At 41.0% G+C, this 27934-nt stretch overlaps 1 protein-coding gene across 1 annotated transcript; it reads left to right on the plus strand.

Moving 5' to 3' along the window:
- Positions 1 to 243: 243 nt before the first annotated feature.
- On the plus strand, positions 244 to 26842 carry LOC105911840. The gene is made up of 7 exons (XM_031558776.2): positions 244 to 349; positions 1425 to 1554; positions 2997 to 5989; positions 12101 to 12148; positions 21894 to 22038; positions 23110 to 23139; positions 23238 to 26842. The coding sequence occupies exons 2-7, from the start codon at positions 1436 to 1438 to the stop codon at positions 25420 to 25422; spliced, it is 5520 nt and encodes a 1839-aa protein (XP_031414636.1). The 5' UTR covers positions 244 to 349; positions 1425 to 1435; the 3' UTR covers positions 25423 to 26842.
- The last annotated feature ends 1092 nt before the right edge of the window (positions 26843 to 27934 follow it).

The raw sequence follows: 27934 nt of genomic DNA on the forward strand, positions 1-27934 counted from the left end.
TACTGTTTTGTCCAACTGTCTTTCCCTATCAGCGTGGTACAGAGCGAGTCCCTGTTGCAACATAAGGCTCTTTATGCCAGCAGATTTGTCTCCATATCCTGAGAATAGGCAGCTGAAGACTATGTCTGTAGTATGAAGTATGTCTGTTGTATGTACCACAGTAAGACGAGAGGGAGGGAGGGAATCATGTCACTCTTAGGGTCTAGAAATAGCAATGACTGAAGCATCCTGGTCACATGGGCCCAGTTAATTACAGTTGACACATTGCGATATATAGGAGTTGCTCCTGCCTGCCTGTGTGAACAGGCTATCTTTAAGTTTGCCCCAAGAGCTGTGACTCTGGACTCTGGTGAGTTTTCTTAATTGTGTTTGACTTAGATGCTTTGACTTAAATGCTTTAACTTAAATGCTAAAATGCAAAATCAATGTTGTCCCATGGGGAAAAAAATTAGTAATTTAAAGAAACTATTTTTAAAATGTTCTTCAGACATATTAGATTAGATTAGATTAGATTAGATTCAACTTCATTGTCATTGCACAGAGTACAAGTACTGAGACAATGAAATGCAGTTTAGCATCCAGAAGTGCAAAATAGCAGTAAAAGTGCTGAGTACGTATATGTAAAGTCAAATAAATGAATAAATAAGATATGTACAGTAAGAAATAGATATGTAATATGAACAGTATTGGGAGAGGAGTAGCAGCAATTGAAGTAAGAAGTGTAGATGTAGTATACGTAAGTATAAGTAAATGTAAAGTGCAGGAGTATTAGTCGTGGTAATAAGTGAAATTAAGTGAATGAGGTAGTAGTAATATTATATTTAAGAAGTATTGAAGTGATAGTGGTTGACTGAAGGGTGCACCGTTGGGCTTCTTTCTCCTTTGAATATTTTCAGTTACACGATGATTGTGTGCTCTTGAAGGATTACATTGAATGAAAAAGTGAACAGTATTTTAAAACACATGCATGTCAAATATTGTCCTTTTTAAATCAGGAATTGTCTTTCCTCCTCTAAGCATGGCTATGCATACTTTGGCAGGCAGATGGAGTTGCTTCATTTGCTTTGGTGTTTTATATAACATGTTGTATGGCGTTTGCTGTCTCTCTCCCTGGCAAAAGAAAAACAATACACAACAAGATGAGCAGGCAGTTTTATGGGAAAAAAACATGTCTTGAATATGGTTTGTTTTGGATTGCAATCCTAGGCAACAGGAATAAGGTTCACAGATGAAACGTTGAGGTGTTGATTAATACATATTTACGGCACTACAGAAGTTATTGGCACGGGAAACCGGTATCCTTACACCCCCACTTATGGATCAATTGTTCACAGACTTGTTCAAAACCCAACACATTTCACATGTTGTTTTTACACATTCCGTCGGACTCGCCTTGCTTAAAATGATCTTTTAACTGCCTACAGAGATAGACGGGATGGAATCAGTAAACAGTAATGCAGACCTCATAAAGAACGTGTGGGAGATCAGGTTCAGAGACCAGGTCCAGAAGCAGCAGCTTGAAGGAGTGCGGGCGGAGCAAAGTGCCCTGGAGAAGTAAGAATCTGTTGCTATACTTTAACTGGGCGGAACAATTACAAAAGCCACAGACAGGGGGGGCTGTTTTGAAGCTATGCATGTTAGTGGGACTTTACCACTAGTTGCAACGGTCCAATAGCATTGGATGAGGTTAGGTTAGAGTCTTTTTTTTTTATAAGTGAAATCTTGCTTTATACTGCCTCGGCACGCCAGAAAATGACATCCTCCTACACAACACACCACAAAACATGAAAAAGCTCAATGCGCAACACACATTAAAGGGCTTGTACTACATAATTGAAGAAATGATTTGAGTTTGTTTGTGCAATCCATTAATCCATAACTGGGGTGTGTGAGTTAATGTGCACTAGTGTAGTGTTACTAACAGACAGAGGTGCCAACAATGACGAGATAAAAGCTATTTTGGACAACAGTGTACATGAAGGTCTGATGTATCATATGAGAAACAAGAGGATTATTGGTTTGTAATTAAGGGCTTTCCTCTGTATGGAATGTAGCTAGGACAGTTTTTTTGTCATTTATTTTGGTCGGCTCTGCTAGCTTGGTCCGTGTTTGTTTTTGTCACTCACCCACATATCAGATGACCTGCATTATCCCAAAGAACCCAAGCAGGCATATGTCATTTTGCGGCACCATATGTTGCAAACTAAAATTAGACAGCACATATGAATAGCAGAGAAAGAGACCTCTGACCTTTTCTTACATAACTGACAGAAAAAGTAAAAAAAAAATTCTTCAGGTTTGCCACCTCTACCACACACACACACACACACACACACACACACACACACACACACACACACACGCACACACACACACACACACACACACACACACACACACAGAAAACATAATCACATTCACATGCTACACCTCTCAGTCTTTCTTTCATTGTTACAGCACTCCAAACTGCTCCTACATCCTCTTCGGATCAAAGCTTTTTAGAGTTTTACATTACTAAGGGAACTAGACCGGAACCCCTGCTTCATTTATAATTCTCCTGGTGGGCCAGCAGGGATTTTCTCAATGCTCTTCTGGACACTGAAACACTTTGCTCCAATTTCACAGGTTCTACATCAACATTGATTTCCATTACAGGTTGTCCTCTAGAAGAACATTACCCTATCAACCTGTGTCTCCTTAGGAAACCTTTCGGGACCTGCCTTGATAACCCCTATGATGTCACAGTGTATTTAATTGTACCCATGATTAGCTTTTCTGACTATTTGGAGGGAAGTCTTGTTGATCAATAAACCTTTTGGGTTACAAATGCCAACAGTTTGACATTTCTGAGGCCAGGAGTTCCAAGCCTCTCTATACTCCACATGAGAAATACATCCAATCACGCTCTTTTGATTTGTAAATTGCTTTATTTTTATATTGTTTTAAATTTTTTTGAGCATGTTAATAAAATTGCTTGTGTTATGTCTTTGCTACAGGATCAATCGAGAATGGCAGAACCGTATGGGCGACAAATACAAGTCTCAAAGGAGGCAGGAGAAGAAGCCTCCGGTACCTGAAAGTGCACCACCAAGACCTAGAATTTCAGTGAGCAAAACAAGGTCACCAGAAACCGATAACGGGCCTAGTGGCTTCCCACTTGGTCGTCGACCTCTGTTGAAGACTCTTCAGAAGGGTGACAAGCTCTCCTTGCTGAAAAGCTCCCAGCCTAGTGGGTCAGTATGGTCAACATCTTGGAAGTTCTCCAAGGCACCAGGAGAAGGTTCAAACAAACCAGAGGGTTCTGAGTGGGGAAAGTCATGGAAATGCTTGAATTTTCAACCACAGCTTGATGGCCAAGCTTGGATTGAGCAAGAGTGCACCAACTGTGAGCAGAGGGAGGTAAACTTGTGGGAAAAAACGGATAGGCCTATTGATACATTGCCATCTTTGGAGAATCAGTTGTCATCAGAGTGGGAGACATCTTGGAAGTATAAAAAATATGGGGGGAAGAAAATGGAGGGTGCAACCAACGAGCCCATGTCTGGGCCGATGGCTCGATTAATGTGCCTTGAGGCATCACAGCGCAGAAATGAGGAGAACTGCTCATCTGAATGGAGTCAATCTTGGCAGAGCACAAAACCCTCCGATGTGTGCTTTGAGGAAGATATGGCCCAGAATGAAGAAAGTTATCAACAGGGCAACGGAGAACAATCCGAATGCAAGTGGGGCTCATCTTGGAAGTATTTCAATCATCAGTTCCATTCTGTATCAAACTCCTCTGGAAAAACATCAAAGGTATCTGGATGGGCTGAGGCTTGGAAGATCTCAAAACCAGTTGAGAAACATGATGAGTCTTCAGAAACATCAGGCGATGTATTGGATAGTGCACCACTAGACCCCAATGTTTATGGCGTGATAATACCGGTATGCAGGCCTGAGAAATATAAATTAGGGAGTGCCCAGTTCTGTGAGGGAAATAACCCCATGGCTGAATGGGGAAATTCTTGGGAGGTTGCTAAAAACATGTCCATTCTAGAAAGTGTGAAACCCAGAAAGAAAGTGGAACCCAAGGAAAAGAAAGATGAGGGAATTAAGGTAGAAGAGAGTGAACCTGATAACGGATTGCCTAAAAGGCTCAAGCCCAAAGATAGATTGGAAATTCGGCAAAATCGTATGAATCTTCTTTTAAAATGTGACCTTTCTTATGAGTGGAATGAGGCTTGGAAACTCCCCAGATCTCAGCCTAAGAAAGACCATTGTGCAAAGCAAGATGCTGCTGTACTGAATGGCCCAATGATCCTCCAACCCCATTTGAAGAAAAGATGTCTGCCAGATTGGAAGGAATCTTGGAAATGCTCAAGGTCCCGGCCCAGTTTCGGCAAGCCCTCAGCCACTGAGTGGAAAGATTCAAGCTTATTAGGTTATGAGCTCAGAACAGGCAGAGAACAGTGGATGAGGGAGATAGGCATTGGGAAAATACAGGACAAATATGAAGTATTCTCTCTTCCAAAAAGGGGCATAAAAGCAGAGATGCTGAATTCCATTGGCACAAAAGAGAAGTATACTTTTTCTCCTGAATGGAAAGAGTCCTGCAAGTCTTTGAAGCATCAGATCAGAACTGAGGTAGTCAGAACTAGGCCCAATAGATCAAGGCAATTTAGAGAGCCTGAAAAAGGAGAAACACCTGCGTCTGAGTGGGCCACAGCATGGAAATGCACAAATGGTACACTGAACCAGGACAGCAGTCTTTGGGATCAAGGCTGGTCCTCAACTGAAAATGTCAGACAAGACAGAGGGGCAAGGGAACATGAACACCACAACGAAGAGGTTCCTCACAATGGCCCAACTGGAAACAGAGGATGGCATGACTCTTGGAGGTTCACAAGAGGACAGCACCGCGTAGAGGGCGCCACTGCAGCACAACCTTCAGCTCTGCCTGCTCAGCGACAGCAGCAGCGCAGGAGAAGCCCCCTTGCAGCAGGGTGGGAGGACTCCTGGAGGGTCTCAAGCACCCAATGCAGACAAACCCTTCATGACGGACCCTCTATGATAGAGTGGTCGGATTCATGGGAGTTCTCTGGAATCAACTGGTATGAGAGTCCACCACAAGAAAAATGGCTTGAAGAATCTATGGAGATCAGGCCCAGGAAAACCCTCCATCGTGTGCCAAAAGTGGGGCAATTTAGCAGATCTTTCAACCCTGATGTGTTTAAGGAGAGAGTTCCTCCATCAGAATGGATGGAATCGTGGAGAGTGGCAACCCTTCAGAGACACCACAAAAGATTCACTTACAAAAGTTATTCTCACTTGTTTGCCTCTCTTCTTGAGGCAGAAGAGGTTCCATCCTGGGGCAAAACCTGGAAGTTCGTGAATCTTCTCCCTCATCAGAACAAGCCACTCTGGGACAAGGGTTGGGAAACCTTTGAAGTGGAAAAGCAGCCTCCAGTGCCTGAATATGTTCCCCTCTCAGATGTACCACAGGGCAAACAGTCAGAATGGGGAATGTCATGGAAGGTTTGTGGCCCTCAGCCTCTGGAGTGGGATGACACTCCAAAAGTATTCCATCGTAAAGATAAAGTGCTGTGGTCAAGGAGAAGGTGCAACGATGACCTCTATTCTCATCTCAACTCCGAGGCCCTGTCACAGAAATTGTGGGGCACATCTTGGAAATTCATGAAGTCACAGAGTAAACTTGTGCCCCAAATAAGTAAAACCTCATCCAGTCAGTCAGATAGCTCACTTATAATGCCCAAAATAAATAAAACAAAGAAGCACATATATTCTGGAATAGAAAAATCCAGTCCACCACCAAAGAGGTGGACAGATGCTGCGGAACTAGCCAAAACCCAACCCCGGACAAGGAGAGGCCCCACCAGAGGAGCCAAAGGCAAAACAGAGGCTGAGAATATGGCACTTGAATGGGTTGATTCATGGATGTTTTCAAACGATTCAATGAGTTCAATGGAAAAAACATTTTTGTCTGAGTGGGGTAACTCCTGGAAGTTCCTGCTGGCGCCCTACCCTACTGAAAAGAAAAGTCCCTCATGTAAGTCCATTTAAGAATGTGTGGCATCTTGGTGAATCTTGGTTTATTTATTTACAGTTACAATTCAACTTGTACAACAAAGTGCCCTTGATAGCATGTCATGATACAAGTCAATCACCATATATTATAATTGTTTTCAAGAACACCATACACAAGAACCCTTTTTGGAGGTGGTAGTGGCTGGTTGAAGTATATTACCAAAAACCTACAAGAGGCTGATGATATTGATATTGAGTAGGCACACAAAACCTTACACAGTCTTTGAATGGTAAGATGTTGTTTGTGTGTGTTGGCCATAAAACATTTTCTACCAGGTGAAACTACACTGTAATAAAGAAACTGTGCAGATCAGTTGTGCTGTTTTCATTTGCCCTTCTTCAAAATTAGGAACAATAGTATGAAGGTAGACTTGCAGACTTTCTGATTTTTGCACAATAACAATCTGAATTTACATGTTTGAATTTGGGCTTAAAGCTCTGAAGTCAGAACATGTCAAATAAAATTCAGACTTTGTGTATACAAATGTCACAAGAAACCACACACTTGTGTTCTGAATATTAAACCCCAAATGAAAATTCACAAATGTGTAAAATCAGAGCTACTTGAATACAATACAAGCCACATACTTGCAATTTGAATCACTTGAATTTGATTAGCACTTTTCAGTACAACAGTACGACTTGACATCTTGCAAGAAGCACTTTAAAAATGGATTTGTGCACTTGTCATCTTGAAAGTGTCAGAGCAGGCTGGTCTGGGTGTATGCAGGGCAAAAGCCAAGGAGGGATAAATCCCTGACCGTTAGAAGCAGGAAGCAGTAGCATGGTAACTTCATCAGAAACATATAGGGCCTTTTCCAAACTAGCCCCTCGACTCACTCTCTACCCACTCCCACTCTGTTTGCACACTCACGTGGAGGGTCTGCCACATTAAGTGCCATCCCAAACCGATTAGAGGATAGTAGAAGCGGGTTATAAAACCCCTCCGACAGCGAGTCAGCATCTATGCAGGTTTCGTGAGCATATGCAACAGGTTTTTGTGTGTCCGTGCAGCACTTAATTCTACCTGCCAGTTGTTTTTCTGGCCGCATAGCCGTATTTGTGATGAAGAATAATTTGCAATATATCAGTGCAACAGCAGAAGCAGTAAAACACTGAATACTGAAAAGAAGTAGACCTACATAATACAGGTCTACAGGTCTACACATTGAAAAGTAAACATAAATAAAACATGATATTCAGCTTCATACACACATAATGAAAGGGGAAAAGAGGAAAGAAATAGTATATTTTCCAGGGTCTCCAAAAATGTATACTTGATGGTGTTTTTTTATGTTTATGGTTAATTTAAATGAAAACAACATCAATTTCCTTTTTCCATCGAGCGCTTCCCAAAGTTTGTCGTTGTATCAAACCCTGCCCCTTCATTAGAGTGGCCTCCACAGTCGTTAGTGTGACTACAAAACAGAGTTGACTCAAAGATGTTTTCTTTCTCAAATTGTGTCTAAGTCACCATAGAATGTACTATGATCCATTTTAGATAAAACATTGACAACAGGGCCATTATTTACCATTATTTGTTATGAACAAAACATTTTATGACATTTAAAGATTGCATTCTGGCACAGAATAACACTATTTAGCCAATTTGACATCATCGAAGTAGGAAAGCCCATGTTTCATGTTTCCAAATGGCACTGTGACGGGTTAGACTCCGCTCAGTTCTGCAACTAAAATCTTCAAGAGCTAGCATGATAAATGTAGCTGCATAAGGTGTTGTGTAGATTTTTCATTCTTAACAGGCTTCTCACTTACTTACATTTAGCATTGAGAAGCTGTGCAGTTGATCCTATTCCTGCGATCAGAATAAATATGGGTCACCCCTCAGCTATATCACTTCCTTAGGAGGTTGGCAGTCTTAACTGATGGTAGACATGAGTAATTCTTCCGAGGTTGTAATAGAACGTGGACATTTTAGAGTAAAAAGTCTTACTGAGGTGCACTGTGGCGTAAACAGTAGCCCCAACCACATTCGGGCTTGACACCCATGGAGGACACGAGTTCGAATCCGTCCCCAATGTAATTTCTCCTGTCCACTCCCCACCTCTTCTCCCTCTCATTTCCTGTCCCACTCTTTACTGATCTGTCAATTAAAGGCATAAAAGCCCAAAAACAAATCTTAAAAAAGTCTAACTGATACCTGTAACATACATGCTGGAAAATATAGTTGTACTATGTAAAAATGACTTCAAAGATGAGGCTGCCGAAAGCAGTCCAACCTGATGTTGTCAGGAAGATGGGGATATCCAGATGACCTAAACTTTTTCTCAGAAATCACAGCCAAAGGGAATTGGCCTTGTCCTCAAGCAAGTTCCTTTTCATGCGGAGCAACATATCCATCATCCACTTGGTAACTCAAGCCCATTTCTTCAAAAACATGTAAAACACCCCATTTGGTGTTCTTGAAACGCCTCGGCCGCGTCTGGCAAAACAATTGTGAATGAGAGGTGGGTCGAATGGGTGTGTCACCTCAACATATGACATGCTGCCTATTGTGGCACCAGGCTTTGTAGGAGACAGGCAGATTATAGCCTTTATGTATATATATATTCACTACTGTTTTGTCCAAATGTCTTTCCCTATCAGCGTGGTACAGAGCGGGTCCCTGTTGCAACGTAAGGCTCTTTATGCCAGCAGATTTGTCTCCATATCCTGAGAATAGGCAGCTGAAGACTATGTCTGTAGTATGAAGTATGTCTGTGCTTGTACCACAGTAAGATGAGAGGGAGGGAGGGAGTCATATCACTCTTAGGGTCTAGAAATAGCAATGACCGAAGCATCCTGGTCACATGGGCCCAGTTAATTACAGTGACACATTGCGATACATAGGAGTTCCTCCTGCCTGCCTGTGTGAACAGGCTATCTTCAAGTTTGCCCCAAGAGCTGTGACTCTGGACTCTGGTGAGTTTTCTTAATTATCTTTGACTTAAATGCTTTTACTTAAATGCTGAAATGCAAAAGTCAATGTTGTGCCATGGGGAAAAAAAATTAGTAATTTAAAGAAACTATTTTTAAAATGTTCTTCAGACATATTAATGAAGTGATAGTGGTTGACTGAAGGGTGCACCGGCTTCTTTCTCCTTTGAATACTTTCAGTTACACGATGATTGTGTGCTCTTGAAAGATAACAGTGAATGAAAAAGTGAACAGTATTTTAAACACATACATGTCAAATATTGTCCTTTTTAAATCAGGAATTGTCTTTCCTCCTCTAAGCATGGCTATGCATACTTTGGCAGGCAGATGGAGTTGCTTCATTTGCTTTGGTGTTTTATATAACATGTTGTATGGCGTTTGCTGTCTCTCTCCCTGGCAAAAGAAAAACAATACACAACAAGATGAGCAGGCAGTTTTATGGGAAAAAAACATGTCTTGAATATGGTTTGTTTTGGATTGCAATCCTAGGCAACAGAAATAAGGTTCACAGATGAAACGTTGAGGTGTTGACTAATACATATTTACGGCACTACAGAAGCTATTGGCACGGGAAACAGGTATCCTTACACCCCACTTATGGATCAATTGTTCACAGACTTGCCACTAAAACACCCCAACACTTTTCACATGTTGTTTTTACAGTATTTTAAAACACCTACATGTCAAATATTGTCCTTTTTTAATCAGGAATTGTCTTTCCTCCTCTAAGCACGGCTATCTCGTTATGCACACTTTGGCAGGCAGATGGAGTTGCTTCATTTGCTTTTGTGTTTTATATACCATGATTAGCTTTTCTGAAAGTTTGGAGGGAAGTCTGTTGATTAATAAACCACTCTCTTGGGTTACAAATGCCAACAGTTTGACATTTCTGAGGCCAGGAGTTCCAAGGCTCTCTATATTCCACATGAGAAATACATCCAATCACGCTCTTTTGATTTGTAAATTGCTTTATTTTTATATTGTTTTTTTGTTGTGTTATGTCTTTGCTACAGGATCAATCGAGAATGGCAGAACCGTATGGGCAACAAATACAAGCCTCAAAGGAGGCAGGAGAAGAAGCCTCCAGTATCTGAAAGTGCACCACCAAGACCTAGAATTTCAGTGAGCAAAACAAGGTCACCAGAAACCGATAACGGGCCCAGTGGCTTCCCAGAAGGGTCACAAGCTATCCTTCCTGAAAAGCTCCCATCCTAGTGGATCAGTATGGTCAACATCTTGGAAGTTATCCAAGGCACCAGGAGAAGGTTCAAACAAACCAGAGGGTTCTGAGTGAGGAAAGTCATGGAAATGCTTGAATTTTCAACCACAGCTTGATGGCCAAGCTTGGATTGAGCAAGAGTGCACCAATGGTGAGCAGAGGGAGGTAAACTTGTAGGGGAAAACGGATAGGCCTATTGATAAATTGCCATCTTTGGAGAATAAGTTGTGATCAGAGTGGGAGAAAAATCTGAGGGGAAGAAAATGGAGGGTGCAACCAACGGGCCCATGTCTGGATGGGCGGATGCTTGGAAGATCTCAAAACCAGTTGAGAACCATGATGAGTCTTCAGAAACATCAGGCGGTGTAATGGATAGTGCACCACTAGACCCCAATGTTTATGGCGTGATAATACCGGTATGCAGGCCTGAGAAATATAAATTAGGGAGTGCCCAGTTCTGTGAGGGAAATAACCCCATGGCTGAATGGGGAAAGTCTTGGGAGGTTGCTAAAAACATGTGGATTCTAGAAAGTGTGAAACTCAAAAAGAAAGTGGAACCCAAGGGAGAGGAAAAGAAAGATGAGGGAATTAAGGTAGAAGAGAGTGAACCTGATAACGGATTGCCTAAAAGGCTCAAGCCCAAATATAGATTGGAAATTCGGCAAAATCATATCAATCCTCTTTCAAAATGTGACCTTTCTTATGAGTGGAATGAGGCTTGGAAACTCCCCAGATCTCAGCCTAAGAAAGACCATAGGGCAAAGCAAGATGCTGCTGTACTGAATGGTCCAATGATCCTCCAACCCCATTTGAAGAAAAGATGTCTGGCAGATTGGAAGGAATCTTGGAAATGCTCAAGGTCCTGGCCCAGTTTCGGCAAGCCCTCAGCCACTGAGTGGAAAGATTCAAGCTTATTTGGTTATGAGCTCAGAACAGGCAGAGAACAGTGGATGAGGGAGTTAGGCATTGAGAAAAAACAGGACAAATATGAAGTCTTCTCTCCTCCTAAAAGGGGCATAAAAGCAGAGATGCTGGATTCCATTGGCACAGAAGAGAAGTATACTCAGTCTTTGAAGCATCAGATCAGAACTGAGGTAGTCAGAACTAGGCCCAATAGATCAAGGCAATTTAGAGAGCCTGAAAAAGGAGAAACACCTGCGTCTGAGTGGGCCACAGCATGGAAATGCACAAATGGTACACTGAACCAGGACAGCAGTCTTTGGGATCAAGGCTGGTCCTCAACTGAAAATGTCAGACAAGACAAAACCCTCCATCGTGTGCCAAAAGTGGGGCAGTTTAGCAGATCTTTCAACCCTGATGTGTTTAAGGAGAGAGTTCCTCCATCAGAATGGATGGAATCGTGGAGAGTGGCAACCCTTCAGAGACACCACAAAAGATTCATTTTTAAAAGTAAATCTCACTATTTTGCCTCTCTTCTTGAGGCAGAAGAGGTTCCACCTTGGGCCAGAACCTGGAAGTTCATGAATCTTCTCCCTCGTCAGAACAAGCCACTCTGGGACAAGGGTTGGGAAACCTTTGAAGTGGAAAAGCAGCCTCCATTTCCTGAATATGTTCCCTTCTCAGTACCACAGTCAGAATGGAGAATGTCATGGAAGGTTTGTGTCCCTCAGCCTCTGGAGTGGGATGACACTCCAAAAGTATTCCATCGTAAAGATAAAGTGCTGTGGTCAAGAAAAATCCAGAAAAATCCAGAAAAATCCAGTCCACAACCGAAGAGGTGGGCAGATGCTGCGAAACTAACCAAAACCCAACCCCGGGCAAGGAGAGGCCCCACCAGAGGAGCCAAAGGCAAAACAGATTCAATGAGTTCAATGGAAAAAACATCTTTGTCTGAGTGGGGTAACTCCTGGAAGTTCCTGCTGGCGCCATACCCTACTGAAAAGAAATGTAAGTCCATTTAAGAATGTGTGGCATCTTGGTGAATCTTGGTTTATTTATTTACAGATACAATTCAACTTGCACAACAAAGTGTCCTTGATAGCATGTCATGATACAGGCCAATATATTACCATATATTATAATTGTTTTCAAGAACACCATACACAAGAACCCTTATTGAATGTGGTAGTGGCTGGTTGAAGTATATTACCAAAAACCTACAAGAGGCTGATGATATTAATTGAGTAGGCACACAAAACCTCACACAGTCCTTGAATGGTAAGATGTTGTTTGTGTGTGTTGGCCATAAAACATTTTCTACCAAGTGAAACTACACTGTAATAAAGAAACTATGCAGATCAGTTGTGCTGTTTTCATTTGCCCTTTTTCAAAACTAGGAACACTAGTATGAAGGTAGACTTGCAGACTTTCTGAATTTTGCACAATAACAATCTGAATTTACATGTTTGAATTTAGGCTCAAAGTCAGAACATGTAAAATAAAATTCAGACTTTGTGTATACAAATGTGTACTCACGAGTCACAAGAAACCACACACCTGTGTTCTGAATATTAAATCCCAAATGAAAATTCACAAATGTGTAAAATCATAGCTACTTGAATACAATACAAGCTACATACTTGCAATTTGAATCACTTGAATTTGATTTGCACTTTTCAGTACAACAGTACAACTTTGGTGTTTACAACCTCTCAAATCTGACTTGACATCTTTATCGCTTTAAAAATGGATTTGTGCACTTGTCATCATGAAAGTGACAGAGCAGGCTGGTTTGGGTGTGCTGCAGGCCAGCTGTAAATGTCTGGCTGTATGCAGGGCAAAAGTCAAGGAGGAATAATTCCCTGACCATTAGAAGCAGGAAGCAGTAGCAGTAAAGTGGTAAAGTGTCAGAGCAGGCTGGTTTTGGGTGTATGCAGGGCGAAAGCCAAGGTGGAATAAATCCCTGACCGTTAGAAGCAAGAAGCAGTAGCATGGTAACTTCATCCGAAACATAGGGCCTTTTCCAAATTAGCCCTCGACTCACTCTCTACCCACTCCCACTCTGTTTGCACACTCACGTGGAGGGTCTGCCACATTAAGTGCCATCCCAAACCGATTAGAGGGTAGTAGAAGCGGGTTATAAAACCCTCCGACAGCGGGTCAGAATCGATGCAGGTTTTGTGAGCATATGCAACAGTTTTTTTGTGTCCATGCAGCACCTTAATTCTACCTGCCAGTTGTTTTTCTGGCCGCATAGCCGTATTTGTGATGAAGAATAATTTGCAATATATCAGTGCAACAGCAAAAGCAGTAAAACACTGAATACTGAAAAGAAGTAGACCTACAAAATACAGGTCTACAGGTCTACATATTACAGCATGTTGAAAAGTAAACATAAATAAAACATGATATTCAGCTTCATACACACATAATGAAAGGGGAAAAGAGGAAAGAAATAGTCTTCCAGGGTCTCCAAAAATGTATATTTGATGGTGTTTTTTTATGTTTATGGTTAATTTAAATAAAAAACAACATCAATTTCCTTTTTCCCAAAGTTTGCCGTTGTATCAAACCCTGCCCCTTCATTAGAGTGGCCTCCACAGCCGTTAGTGTGACTACAAAACAGAGTTGACTCTATGATGGGTTGGGAGTGGGGAGGGTCCATCTTGGAAAAGGCCCTGCCAAGAAAACAGTTTGGTAATTTGAAGGTAATCCGAAGAATGATATCAGATGACTCCAGCAAACCCCATACTACACATTACACATTGGACCCACAAAAAACATTTTCAAAGGTTGTAGAGTTGTGGAGTTACAGAACAAGACACATCGCTAATGCTCACTTTAGCTAACTAGTTTAACATATCACCACAACATTCTAACGATTCTATAACATTTGATATACCGCTGGCACCAAACACCTAAAATATCATATCTTGATAGTTAGAAGATCATAAGGCCATCAGTTACAACAAAAACTGGCTGGCTCGCCTCGCCTGATTTCTCGGCTAAAGCTCGGTCACACCTGAGGTAAGACACAAGAATAAGACATTTTCACAAGGTTTCATAAACAGCTTGCGGACAAAATTACAATAGACGTGAGATGATGCTTTAGACACTTATATCACTGTAAGATACTCCTCTCCATAAACAGTGCCCATCTCTCAATTTTGTTTATTAATTGGCCACCGTCTCCAATGTTATAGCTTAATATTTGAATCAAGCACCATGTTTGAGGTTTTTCTGGCACTCTCCCTGTTTAATACATGTTATTTCCTGCAATTTGATGCCCGGAATGAAAGGTGGGTGGGTCCCACAGATAACTATCGACAATAAGTCAAGCAGTGAAGTGGGAACCGCCTGCAAAAAAAGAGTTAGCTAAGTTGTTAATTCAGTAGCCTATTTATCCTATATTTATCCTATTTAATTTTAGTATCGTTCAACATTACCAAAGTCTCTGATGGAGTTCCACCTCGGCTATGCTTTCACACTCCTGTGATTATAAGTGCACCAATTAGTCTTTTTAAAACCATACCACTTGCTCCCAGCTCAGTTTTCACCTAGTTATAGTCAGGAAGTGAGTAATGCACAACTGTTTCTCCAGCCACCATGTGCGGCTAATCAATCAGTGACTAATGTAGAATGGCCCACAAGGACAAATTGTGTTCAAGTCACCACAGAGTTTATGATCCATTTTAGATTAAAAAAAAAACATTGACAACAGGGCCGTTATTTGTTAAGAACAAAGGGCGTAGAGAGAAAGATTGCGTTCTGGCGCAGAATAACACTATTTAGCCAAATTGACATCATCGAAGTATGAAAGCCGATGTTTCATGTTTCCATGTGACGGGTTAGACTCCCCTCATTTCTGCAACTAAAATCTTCAAGAGCTAGCATGATAAATTAAGTTAGCTAATCTAACATGAATGTATCAATGATACATGCTTTTGTTTAGAAAAACCATACGTTTACGGAGCTCATATTTTTTTTTATCTTAACTTACAGTTAGGAATTTGACACCTACTCAATCATAACACCTCTCTGCAGCCCATGGTCTACATTGCGGCCATTCATTCCTTTCGGCAGTTAATTACTGATTATTTTTTCATGCTAATTGATGCATGCTATGGGTGGGTTGATACACTGGCTTAGTGTAGGCCTACTGACATCATGGAATGCGAATGATTATGTGCACGTGCTACAACCCATTTGCCTGTGGTGCATAATATTATGCTGTGTAATTCCTGTCATTTTTGTTTTTTTCCTGTTATTGCACTGTGTTGTCACTTCAGTGTGTGCTGTCCATAGACTAAATACACACATTGTAGTTGTCTGGTCCAGTAATGATTCTGCTTACACGATGAGAGTTGTCTGGTCCAGTCATGATTCTGCTTACACGATGAGAGTTCATGTTGAAGTCACAGGCTACGCCCCTAAAAGTGCATGGACGTCTGCATAGGGAAACCTGAGAAGGTAGAGTGGAAGCTTGAGTGTTTAATTTGGGAACTTAATTCATAAATCGCGATGGCACGGACATATTTAATCATTCTTTTCATTAGGGTACAAATTTGTAGTTATCATTCAGAAAATTCTTTAGTTGTTTAATGACTGATACTGCCTGTCACAGCTATCATTAATGTCTGTCATATTTTGAAAGAAGTCATTGGTTAGAATTAATAATTCATTAACAGCCAACCCATGTGTTTGTACTGAGTACATTGAAATGTGCTTGTGTGGAAACAGAATATTTGCCATCCAAATTACCTTTTAGAGATGCACTGTTGTCAAGTCATGAAAGCATGATTGCCCAGTTGCATACATGGTAAGCATACCAGCACATTCCTTGCCAGAGTAGCTATTGAACATTTTGTGCAAGACTATGTTTATCCCTTGACAGAGCATGCTTTAACCATATATGATTTTGCAGGCCTGATATAAATAGCCAGTTAGGACCACATGGCATTGACAGAGACACATATGTGCAAAGTGAAATATTTATTCCTCATAGGATGGATTACATGACCCCTTTTTGTATTTGGCAGACTGCCAATTGGTATGGCAGATTGTACCTCACTGCTCACCTAAACGTTGCGATGGAAATGTGTGTTCTATATAGTGGCATGTAACCCCATATGTCGCTCAATCCTTCGACATGCAAACCAGGGAGCCCACACGCACCCAGTCACACCCAGTTCCCTTGCTTTTAAATAGCTGGACTGAGTGCATGTACCAGTAACATGCAATATATTTATCCGCATTCTCACTCTTCAGCACAGTGTCACATTTCATTCTCTGTGGACACTTTAAATATAATGTTTATGCCTTGGGATTCACACAGTCACATTAACAACTAAAGAAGCTCCATCAGTAGGCCATTTAGGCACCATCTGTCTGATTAGTCTACATAGTCATGCACATGTTTGTTGACTCCTGTTAGCAAATGCATCCATTACATCAGAAAACAAAATGAAAAAGCTTTTGGGCATCACAACAAAGTTGATAAATGGGTTTACTGAAAATGTACAGCCTTACAGTAGACAAAGGATTTTCAATAAACACTCTGTTATAAACACATTCTTCAGTTACACTGTCGTTGATTGAATTTCAGCCAAACCTTATTTACCTCTCTAGGTAAAATGAATCAAACTGTTTTAAAAATTGTGGCATAGAGTGAATTAGATTCTAGATTAGAATTCTGAATAGTGACCATAACCTTCTGGTCCAATGTTAGAATAGAATCCCACCAGTTTCACCCTGACATCTCTGCTTCAGTCAAAGTTCAAAGTTCAAAGTTCAAGTCGGTTGGGTTAGAGTTCTCAAACTTCTACGCCGAATACCCAGCATGCAAAATGGCTTCAGTTAAAATAGCACTAGCAGTACAAGATTCTGCTTAGCAACTACAGACAGTAATCGGGGGTGCAATTCAGACTTTTTTCAAAATCATGGATAAATACTGTTTTGCTGACTAGCATATAAAAACAATAAGAGTCATGAGGCTTATGACACATCACAAATGTATCAATGCTATGAGCATGGAGGGTGCACCACTTCTTACACTAAAAACATGTGAAGCCATGGTATATTCATGTAATATGCCTGTTGAGAATTATTGCCTTCTGATGTAATGAATTAATACCAGATCAATATGACTTATTGTTAGATAAACAATCCTTCCCTTCCATGGAGTCAAATCCACTTTATATTTTTACCAGCCACAAAATCACAAAGTAGTTTGCTCTCCAAAGAGACAGAGCTCAGAGCACCAACAGCACTCTACTTATGATACTAGCAGGGAATACTCCCTGCTGTAAGTGAGAAATCCTTGGGAGCAACCCGACTCAAGGACAGAGTCCATCTGCTTCTAGCTGTGCCAGGGAACTCAGAATGGAATTCATCGAAAATGACACATTAGTAGCCATGCCACAAAGCAAACAACATTCTATCGGTTATTCACAACTGTACTCTTCTCAGTGTATTGGCAACACGTACCGTTCAAAATGTATTCGTACATTTAACACCAATACAAGTTCAAGTTTAGCTTGGTTTTGGTTTGTTTACTTTGTTTAGAGTACATTATTCATGGTTCACAGTGATACAGCCTATGTATGCTTGATACAGGGTTGTTTGAACATGTTAAGCCCCAGGCAGTCTCTCATCTGTGCAGTATTTTTCCCTTTTTGATAACATTTGAAATGCATCCCCATAGAGCCTCAGTCTGTTATGAGACAGTAGCGTACCCATCAGTGCTGGAAACTAGAGCTGCAGTGGGAGGATATAAGTTGTCACAATGCCACACACGGAGTATCGAATGTCTTTAATTTATTTGTGATGGACATTAATGAAATATGAGAGATATATGATGAGAGTGAAGAATAAAAGACTAAAAGGTTAAAGTAATTCACCCAAGGAGTCACAAAGACAACAAGCCAGCAAAACTGTGTGAAGATCCTAGTTTTCGATTGCTGTGGCATCACGGAAAAGGCATTGGCAATGTGTGTTCTGCTTGGAATTACCATGTCACATCTGCACCCCCCCCCACACACACACACACACACACACACACACTCTCTCTTCCCCTCTTTGTTTCTCTCATTCTCTTTCTTTCGCACAAAATGCTCTCACTTGATTCTGGCTTATTCAAACACTCTGTGAGAGCGTGGTGTTTATGCCACTAATGATGGAACCATGTCGTCTTGCTAGTCTCTCTGGTGTTAGAGTCGTTTCCCTTCAGCCCGAGCCCCCCCAGCAGGAGCCCTTCATGTGTCACTTGCTCTGTCGGGGGCTCTGCCATCCCTCAAAACTCCCTGCTGGAGGGCTGGGCTCACTTGCTTTCGGGGAGCCAATTTAAGCTGGTTTCTGTCAGCACCAGCAGCACGAGTGAGAATACAGTGTACTTGTGGCTGTGGTGGGGGGTCTTTCCTGTGGGCTGGCCTGGATTCTTTTCTAGCTGCTGACTCAAAAGTTTGTGGTTCCAAGTCGTTTACCATGCTACGAATTTTGCAACGCTGTACGTCCCAAAACTGAAATTCGTTTGTCGTCTGCGAAGTTTTGGAGTTTTTGGAGTGTGTGAAACTTTAGTTTTGATGTTTAAGTCAAAAATCATCGTGGCATCTATGTTGTCTGCCTGAGGGCAATGGAAGAATATGAAATGTTGCTTTACACTTTCAATTCCCAATTAGCAGTTTGATGCATGCTGTACTATTAAGAAAACATGACACAGATGGTTTCATCTGAATTTGTATTCAACTATGTATCATGTGTATTGTGATAGAGATAATTAGTGTAATGTTAGCCTCCCAGTATAATGTGGATTCAACAATATGCAGCAAACCAGTCATTAATTGTTACCCAACCTTGACAGGGTGACCAGATTTACAAATGACATGAAGGGGCCGTTTGGGTACCATTACACCTTGAAGTGCATCATTTTCTGCTGCCCAAACACATTCCATTAATCCACCTGTTGCCACACTAGCATTATATAATCTGTAGATATAATTTACATGTTTTCATCATTAAAACAAACTTGTTTGTAGAACTACTTCTTTCAGCAACTCATTGGGTCTTTTTTTTTTATTACAGCCCAAATTACTGTTTCTGGTTCTTAATGGATTGTCCATAACTCCAGTCGTTAGTTCCACACTTCTCATTGCTAAACTAGCATAACTAGCCTTCAGTTTCAACTAGCTTCAGCTTTGTAAAAATCATTGGGGGCTTTGGCCTAGATATAGTGTAATGGTACATGTTATTTCACATTCTCTCTGTACTTCAGTAGATCTATTAATTTTTTACTTTGTCAAAGGGACAGTGAATTTAAAGCATTAACTACTTCATAGGTGTGCAAATATCAAAATGTTAGATGCTACAATTTGCTATATTCACTGTTGATATTATTATTATGTTATCTTATTACTTGGTTCCCTAGCAAAACAAATCAATAAATGATATATGAATATAAAGGTTGCATACTACCTTCTGTTTAGTCAGTTAGGCCGCAAAGCAAACAATAAAACAAGACCTGGTTACTTGTGGCAGAAGCACTACTGATTACATTTAGACAAAAGATAACTTAGTTAATACTATAACTTTAGCCATATTCCTTGGCTTGATCTTATGTGGAAGTGAGAAACGGAGTGAGGCAGGACCATACCCTCTGATTTGTGGCATTTTAGCTTGAAAGTGGAACTCTGATGATTTTCAACAACATCATTACATAAGTCAAATGAATATTTCAGCCCTTTAGAGTGAAAACAAATGAGCAAATAAAAAAACTGGTCGAGTTGTTAACAGTTTTATGCAAAAATTGTTCTCTTTATTGCCCAAGTTGGCACACTGGTGATATACTCCAGGCGGGCAGTGGCACTAAAGTCACATTTCTGAGCTGCCCTGCATTTTTAGTCTTGCAACCTATGCATGACAGAAGTGAAGTTAGATAGATAGATAGATGGATACTTCATTAATCCCGAGGGAAATTTAGGTCATCCAGTAGCTTATACACATATACACTTATACACCTCACCGACATACATACATAAATCACATATACATACACATAGGCAGAACATATTCACACAGAGTGTTTCCAGATACAGGAAAGGGTCTGACCCTATTGTACAGAGTGCAATTATTTTGACAGTGTCAAAATTATTTTGACAAGTTACAAAAATGTGTCAGTAATATTGGTAGTTTGTGAGTGGAAGAATAGAGGATAAGATGAAGAGTCGAACACTGTCAGGTCCATCTGCTGCGTTCTTCTGCTGTGTTAAACATTTAGCTTTTTTTTTTTATCTTATCTTGCAGTGATCATCAGCTCCATGGTAAATGCATTTATTACCTTATTGGTTGTTACTTAAGTTAAGTTGTACATTTGTTGGCTTCTTGGCTGTTGGATTTAGAAATGTAAATGCAAATGACAAATGTCTTAATGAGTTTGACTTATTTGTGGTTGCAGTGCAGGGTAATTGATATAAACATTCAAATATATCCTGAGCCAAGTTTTATGTTCAAATGGCAAATCATGTTAGTTCATGTGAATTAATGGCACTGCATGCGATCAGGCATGTAACTCTGGTGAACGACACAGTGTAACGTTACCCAGAGCAAATAAAAATAGCTCACTCATGGGATGCTGGTCATATGTACAGGTTATATATGAGATGCTCTCTGTCCATGCAAAGGCATTGTGGACTATCCACAGAGGAGGGTAGAGGAGATTTTTTGCCGTGATTCTACTCCCACGGTAAGAAGTGTTATGGTAACTGTATAAGGGAAGTGACTCTACACTCACGGTAAGCAGTGTTATGGTAACTGTATAAGGGAAGTGACTCTACACTCACGGTAAGCAGAGTTAGGGTTAGTGTATAAGGGAAGTGACTCTACACTCACTGTAAGCAGTGTTATGGTTAGTGCATAAGGGAACGGCTTGAAAAGCTCTAGGTTATTCTTAATATGTATGTGATATATACTGACAGAGACAAGTTGTTATTCAATGCAATAACCAAAATAGCATGGTGTTCAGGGATGAAAATGTTTGTGGACAAGTTTTAATCCATTTGCAGGATGAACATAACTAGCAGTAACAATAATGACTTCACGACCTTTGAATTTCTCTGACAATTAACATGAAAAAACAAGGGCTTTCATATAAGTGAAAGAGGCAACAAACTCATTTTGTAGGGGATATGAATTATGAGTGATGAGATCTGCATCTTTGCACGCTGTTAATCACATCACACAATGTTATTTAGATGCCCTGATTATCTGTGATTTATGATAGTCTCAACACAGAACTCGCAGGTGGAATATGATCACTTACTTTAGCCACCAATTATCCATGTTGAGCCAAATTCACTTCTTAATTTTATATAATCTTTATGAGTGTCATTATCTTGGTAATAATCTGTCATCAAATATTTGTTGTCTGTACCGATTTAGAATGTGCATACCTGACTGTTGATTGTTGATTTGTGTACTCTAACGAATGTCTTTGTTTATAGAAGAGGAGTTATTTCTGTTTCGGCACGTCAGTTATTTGACAACTGGCAGATGAGATTGCATGTGTTCTTTGTTTTTCTAATTCTTCAACCATGTCAAAGTCACAGAGGTCCATTCAGAATGCATGTGGTGTGTCTCCTTTATGACTAGCTGTCTGTGTGTCACAGATTTGTAATTTTTTTTAGAAAATAAACATATTACAAACAATAACAATGCATACAAATATTAAGTTATATATTATATACCTCACATCTCTTTTCAGCCCGGAAAGTTAAAATGGCTGAGAGAGTTGAAGTGACTGTCATTGACAACAAGCAGCTGCGCGACAGATGGGAGGATCGTGCCAATGCCTTCAGCGAGAAAGCGATATTTGAGCGCAAACGAGTGAAGAAAAGTGCCCTTAATGGGTAGGGATTCAACACATACTACACATACAACACTCATTACACCCATAGCAGGTGATAGTTCCAAATTGGGCTAAAAACTACAATCTCAGGCATGGAAGGCAGTCTACTAATGAGGAGACTTGAAGTCATGAGAAGTGAAATGTACACTGAATTGTCCTGTAATATTCTTCCCTTGGGGAACATGGTAGTCTACTGGTGCGGGTCCACATTAAAGGGTAATGCAAACATCATTTATTAATGAATACAAACATAATAATGCAGACCTAATTCTGAACTTTCTGTAAAAATATAACAAGATGATTTGACATTCAATGACGGCAGCCATTGCAACCTTTACCACAAGAGCAGTGCTTTCATGTGCTGTTCGTGGAGCCAAATAATTGGTTAATTTTGCCCGCTAGCCAAATTGATTGATTGAAAATGATGACCAATGATTTGGACGTCACTGGTGCAATAACATAACTCTATATGTATTGCAGACACAGAATATTTAAAAAAAATATGTTTTAACCTTCCAAATCTGCTAATTGCCATTACAGACATGGAACAGGCCCCCACACATGTACGTTTGTTGGTCACACATACAACAACAGACTGTCATTTATTTAGTTTTTTCATTTTTTTCTTAGGTGTTTTTTTTCACAATTTGTGAGGATCATACAGTTTTTAACCGATACGAGACCTCACTCCCTCTTTAAATTGAGGTTTTCCTGCCCATCGCAGTGACGACAGCTGACGACAAAGTTAAGAGATGTTCACAAGAGTTTACGGGTCCTGATAGAGATCATACTGTATCATATCGGTAATGTTTTGCACATTTTTGGCTAATCTCCTTACACCACATGTCTCACAGATAAATCACGAAAGGGCGGAAGAGGGGAAAACCTCCTGTATCAGCTAATTTTGCATGTTGGTCTACACAAAAGGAAAAAACGGAAAACACGTTTCAGTTGATGTCCAAACAAGTTACCAGACGTAATCTAGACACCCACCGCTACTGAAATATGTAAGATTGATAGATTCAAGATTTTTCAATCTATAAATGTTTATAAATGTTTGTCACTCTTTTAGCATGGCTGGAAGTAAAGACCGCTTCACTAGGTCTGGTCTTTGATCCCAAGGATTCAGGCTTTCAAGGTAACTTTTGATTTAACTTTGCTTTTACACCTCTCACTTTTTTCGCTTTGCGTTTTATTCAGGCTGTTTCAGGAATGGAATTACCGGCTTGCCCTCAGAAGTGGGCTCCCTACTTCGGGGGAGAAGAAGGCAAAAGAACAGTCGGATTTCAGAAAGATTGTGGTCGCAGCCCCGGATGAAGAGCAAGATGAGAAGGTCTTGCAAGCAAAGTTTAAGGTGACCGCTGCCCCGAGAAAACAGGCACCACCGCCTCCACCACCACCACAGAAAAAACGTGAGCCCAGACCTGCACCTCCACCCAAGAAAGACAGGGCACCGAAGCCAAAGCCAGAGGAGAAGAAACCTACCAGAGCATCACAACCAGCCAGAGCACCAAGTGCACCAAAACCAGCCAAAGCTCCGAGTGCACCAAAACCAGCCAAAGCTCCGAGTGCACCAAAACCAGCCAAAGCCCAGAGTGCACCACAGCCCATGACAGCCCCAAGTGCACCACAGCCCATGACAGCCCCAGCAGCAAGGTCAATTGTTCACAAGGACCTTCTGTCTGAGGCTGGCTGGAATGAGTCCTGGAAGATACTGAAACCCCTGATAAATATGGAGAGAGCTTTAGGCACAGGAAGAGAGGCCTTTGAATTTAATGTACACAAGTACCGCTCTGTTCAACTCCCACATGATGATAAGCAGCCAGCTTCGTCAGAGTGGAACAACTCCTGGACATCCATGAAAAATGGAGAGGGCAAAGATTATCAAGTGGAACCAAAACCCTTGAGGTCTTTCCAGCAGCCTGAAAGTCTCAACTGCTCAGAGTGGGAACAGTCATGGAAGTTCCAGAATTTTGAGTTTAATCAGCAAGTGGAAGCCTGGGGCCAGGAGTGGTCCGGTTATCGCCGACAACCCAGAGACAATAGCTCAGCTGATGCTCAACTCGGTGGAGATGCACCTCAGGGATGGGAGGAATCCTGGAAATCCTTCAAACCTCCACCAAAACAGGAAAATGAGCACCTGGAATTAGAGGACTACTGGTATAAGGAATTCTTGGACTTGTACAAACATGGAGTTTTTTGTCCTGGTTGGAATGACTCCTGGAAAGTACAAGAAGTAAAAACTCAATGTAAGGCTTTTGGGGAAGCATGTTTGAAAGACTGGGCTGAGTCGTGGAAATGCTCCTGTCAGCCCAGCTGGTGCGAGGAATCCATGCATCTCCGTCATCGCCATCATGTCTGGCTGATGTCAAAACGCTTGATGTGCAACAAACTAAAGAGCTCTCGGCTACAAGGAGAGCTGCCATCAGAGTGGACATCGGAGTCCTGGAAATGCCTGAAAACTCAAACTCAGTCACAAGAGATGGAGTCCATCTCAGCAGAAGTAGATGTTTCAAACGTACCTATGCATCTCCAGTTTCATATGTTGAACACATCGTTCCCTAGTTGGGATGAGTCATGGTCTGTCTCGAGGATGCCCAGGTCCAGAGATGAGACACAGCCAAAACCCCAGTGGGGAAACTCCTGGAAAATCTCCAACTCAAATCCATCCGCTAGATCTGATATCAAGCAAGATATTGTGAGTTGGTCAAACGAGCACAAAGCCTATATGGAATCAGACACAGATCATATGAAAGAACACATCACCCCAAGTGAGTGGAGTGGATCCTGGCAGACCATGAAGCCTCCAGCTCAATCAGAGACAGAGCCCCAGCAAGACTTTACAGAGGCCCAAGATAGTCTACCCAATCACGTACATCTTATCGAAAATCTACTTTTAGATTGGAACGACTCCTGGAGATCCTCAAACAACCACGCCAGCTCGAACACACTGTCACTGTCAAAATGGAGTGAGTCCTGGAGGTTCTCAAACCCCAACCACCCTGATGCTCTTCGACAGAAAGAAACCAACAGACAGAAGAACAGTGGCCTGAAGTATCAAGAAGGTCCCCTCACAGGGGAGCCACAGTTCACAGAATGGAGTGAATCCTGGATGTACCTGAAGTTTGACTCTCAGAAGCCTGAGACGCCTCGGGAGGACAATGGGGAGTGGGGGGAGTCCTGGAGGGTGCTGAATCCCCAACTCTACCTGAAGAAAGAGGCCTGGAGCGAGCAGGAGTTTGCCGGAGAGTTTGACGACCTCCGTCTGCAGCCGTCGTTCCTGTTGAAGGAAGATAAAAAAGTACTTAGCCCTGAGCTCAGCATGTCAGAATGGAATGAGTCATGGAAGTTTTGGAAACAGGAGGCAGAGCACGAAAAGAAATAGGACATTGAGATGAATCGCTTCAGTACTGGGTGGTGCTCCTACACTGTTGTGTGTGTTGATTTAATGATTTGTTTTTTTGTTGTTGTTGTTGTTGAGACAGTTGACTGATGGTTTTGAGTTCCACAAATGTGACATATAAACACTATTCATTGTTTGATTTCTTATTTGAAACCACTAATGAATCATTGCACAGCAAAGCTAGCAACAGTAGATGTGTTTGCTGTTACTAAGTAATATTGTATTTTACCTCAGGCCATAACACCATAAGACATTTCATCAGAGTTAAAATGGATAACACTGGGGAGAATATAAATCAGCAAACGTCTGGCAGCGAAGACTGCTTGTGTGTCTGCCATACACACATAAACTTAGGAATATACCTCAAGTTCAATAGTATTCATATTGAACAGAAAGATACATTTTGCAAAGGTCACTCCTCCACTTAATTGAAAGTATCAAGCACACACCCCTGTGAAGGTTTTCAGATATTATTCAGATGTCAAATGTAATGCAGCCAAAATATTCAAAGTACATAGCTTGCTGTAGTGAAATATTTCCTTTGGTACTAATTGTTTTACATGGCCAATGGATACATCTACTAAAACTTCTTGTCACAAAGTAATTGACTGATTAAGGTTTACTATGGACTATGATAGAGTTCAACCTGACTTTAATTACAGCAAGAATGATTTTCCATTCATACACTCAGTCTTACAGTACATGTTGGAAGGTTTAAAGTTAGCTTCTTTCTGAGTTTGATTGGTTTTTACATGCTAATATAGCTAATAGAAGTGCACTCTTATCAAGGTATTCAGTAATGTTGTCCAGTAATATCACAGCAGCATGCCAGTGTGGTCTCAAACCAAGGATGGATGCCTGTTATCAACAAAAATGAATTGCATCCTTTGTGCCAGCCATCTTGGAATTGAGCATAAAAATGCCTATAATGCTATGACTAGTCATCTATTTCAGAAATAGATTTTTTTGTTGTTGCTTTGTTTTGATCCTGAAATGGTGTTTATTCTTTATTTATTATTATAATTGCATCAAACCAGTGACTCAGAAGTAAAAATGTTACTCAGAGAACACAGACTATAGTGTACCAATAACTTAGACACAGGCCTTAACTGCTGTTTTACGCTGAAGCTGTTTCTATTAGTCTTAAACTGATGAAATTTGTGATGGATTCATATAATTTAATTTACTGTCCATGTTTTACATCCTAATATAAGCTTGCATAAAAAAAATGGCAATATTTTTCTGCCAGTTGTCATATATACTTTTTTCCTTTGTTTAGATACATGGTTTAGTACTTGCATTTCTCTATGAGGGGCCGTCTAGGACATAACTATTGAGACACTCTCACACTCACTACTGAGAAACTCTCACACATACTAATGAAACACTCTTACATTCACTACTGAAACGCTCTCACACTCACTACTGAAACACTCACACATACATACATACTCTGTAAACCTATGCACGCTCAGGGGCGGACTGGCCATCGGGGATACCGGGGGAATCCCCGGTGGGCCGACGAGGTTGGGATGGTCCAAAATACCAGCCCGCGTCCATCCGGCCCTCACACTATCACCACCGGCACTTTTAACTATTTTCCATACTACTCAGAACACGTATAATTTCCTCTATTGACTATAAAATTGAAGTCACTGACTGATTTTTATACTGCTCCTCGCGATCTGTATTCACACTCATGGTGCCTATTTTTCGAAAATGTTCTGAAGTGTCTTCTGAAATGTGTTCTTACGGACTTCAGAAATTCAACGTAAGAAACGATCTCCACCTTATTAATGAACACCTGAATGGGTTCTTACACAGCCGAAGTGTTCTCAGCTGTGCGGATTGAGGATGAGGATTCTTAAATTAAACGCACCTGGATTTGCATATACGCCCCACCAAGGCACGCAACCGTAGTGACGTGTGCCGTCAGCCCTTCCAACACGGAGCGGCCCGTGGGGCATCTGGTAGTTTTGAGGAATTGCATTTAAGAAAACTCTGGGCCATTTATGACTGTTATTTCGCGTGACAGTGACAGTGATACAAGGTAAATTGTGGCGTTGACTTGGCCAATGTTAGCTTGCTTTTCACAGATGAGGTAACGTTCACTACCAACTAGCCTAGCTAACGTTAGGTAGATAAATGTCCAAAATTGAGACCGTTATGATCTGGTAAAATAAGCAAGCTGGCGCTATTGTCATCATCGAGATGATCTACTTTAACATGTTAGCCGTAGTCACTTGTTTACAATCGATGAGCAAGCTATCCATGGTGGTAGTTGTAAAGAGGGCAATCTTATCATTTCTAACCAGCTAGCTTGTTATGCTAAAATCACCGTGTTACACACAACACTAACATTATAAACAATGTTAATATGTTATCTAGATTAGATAGTGAGGTCATACTAACACATGAGTATACTGATATTGGTTTTTATTATCATGTGACTATAATGCACCCGGGCCAGCAGAGTTAGTTTAGGTTCTGTTAC

Source organism: Clupea harengus, chromosome 21, assembly GCF_900700415.2.
Source record: "Clupea harengus chromosome 21, Ch_v2.0.2, whole genome shotgun sequence".
NCBI classification, from domain to species: Eukaryota; Metazoa; Chordata; class Actinopteri; order Clupeiformes; family Clupeidae; genus Clupea; species Clupea harengus.

What these genes read in the sequence shown, in the direction of transcription:
- LOC105911840 (XM_031558776.2), top strand. Translation starts at nt 1,436, where the DNA reads ATGGAATCAGTAAACAGTAATGCAGACCTCATAAAGAACGTGTGGGAG. An exon ending in AACATTTTTGTCTGAGTGGG is followed by an intron (nt 5,990 to 12,100) that starts GTAACTCCTGGA and finishes TGTCTGAGTGGG; the next exon opens with GTAACTCCTGGAAGTTCCTG. An exon ending in ATACCCTACTGAAAAGAAAT is followed by an intron (nt 12,149 to 21,893) that starts GTAAGTCCATTT and finishes ATCTCTTTTCAG; the next exon opens with CCCGGAAAGTTAAAATGGCT.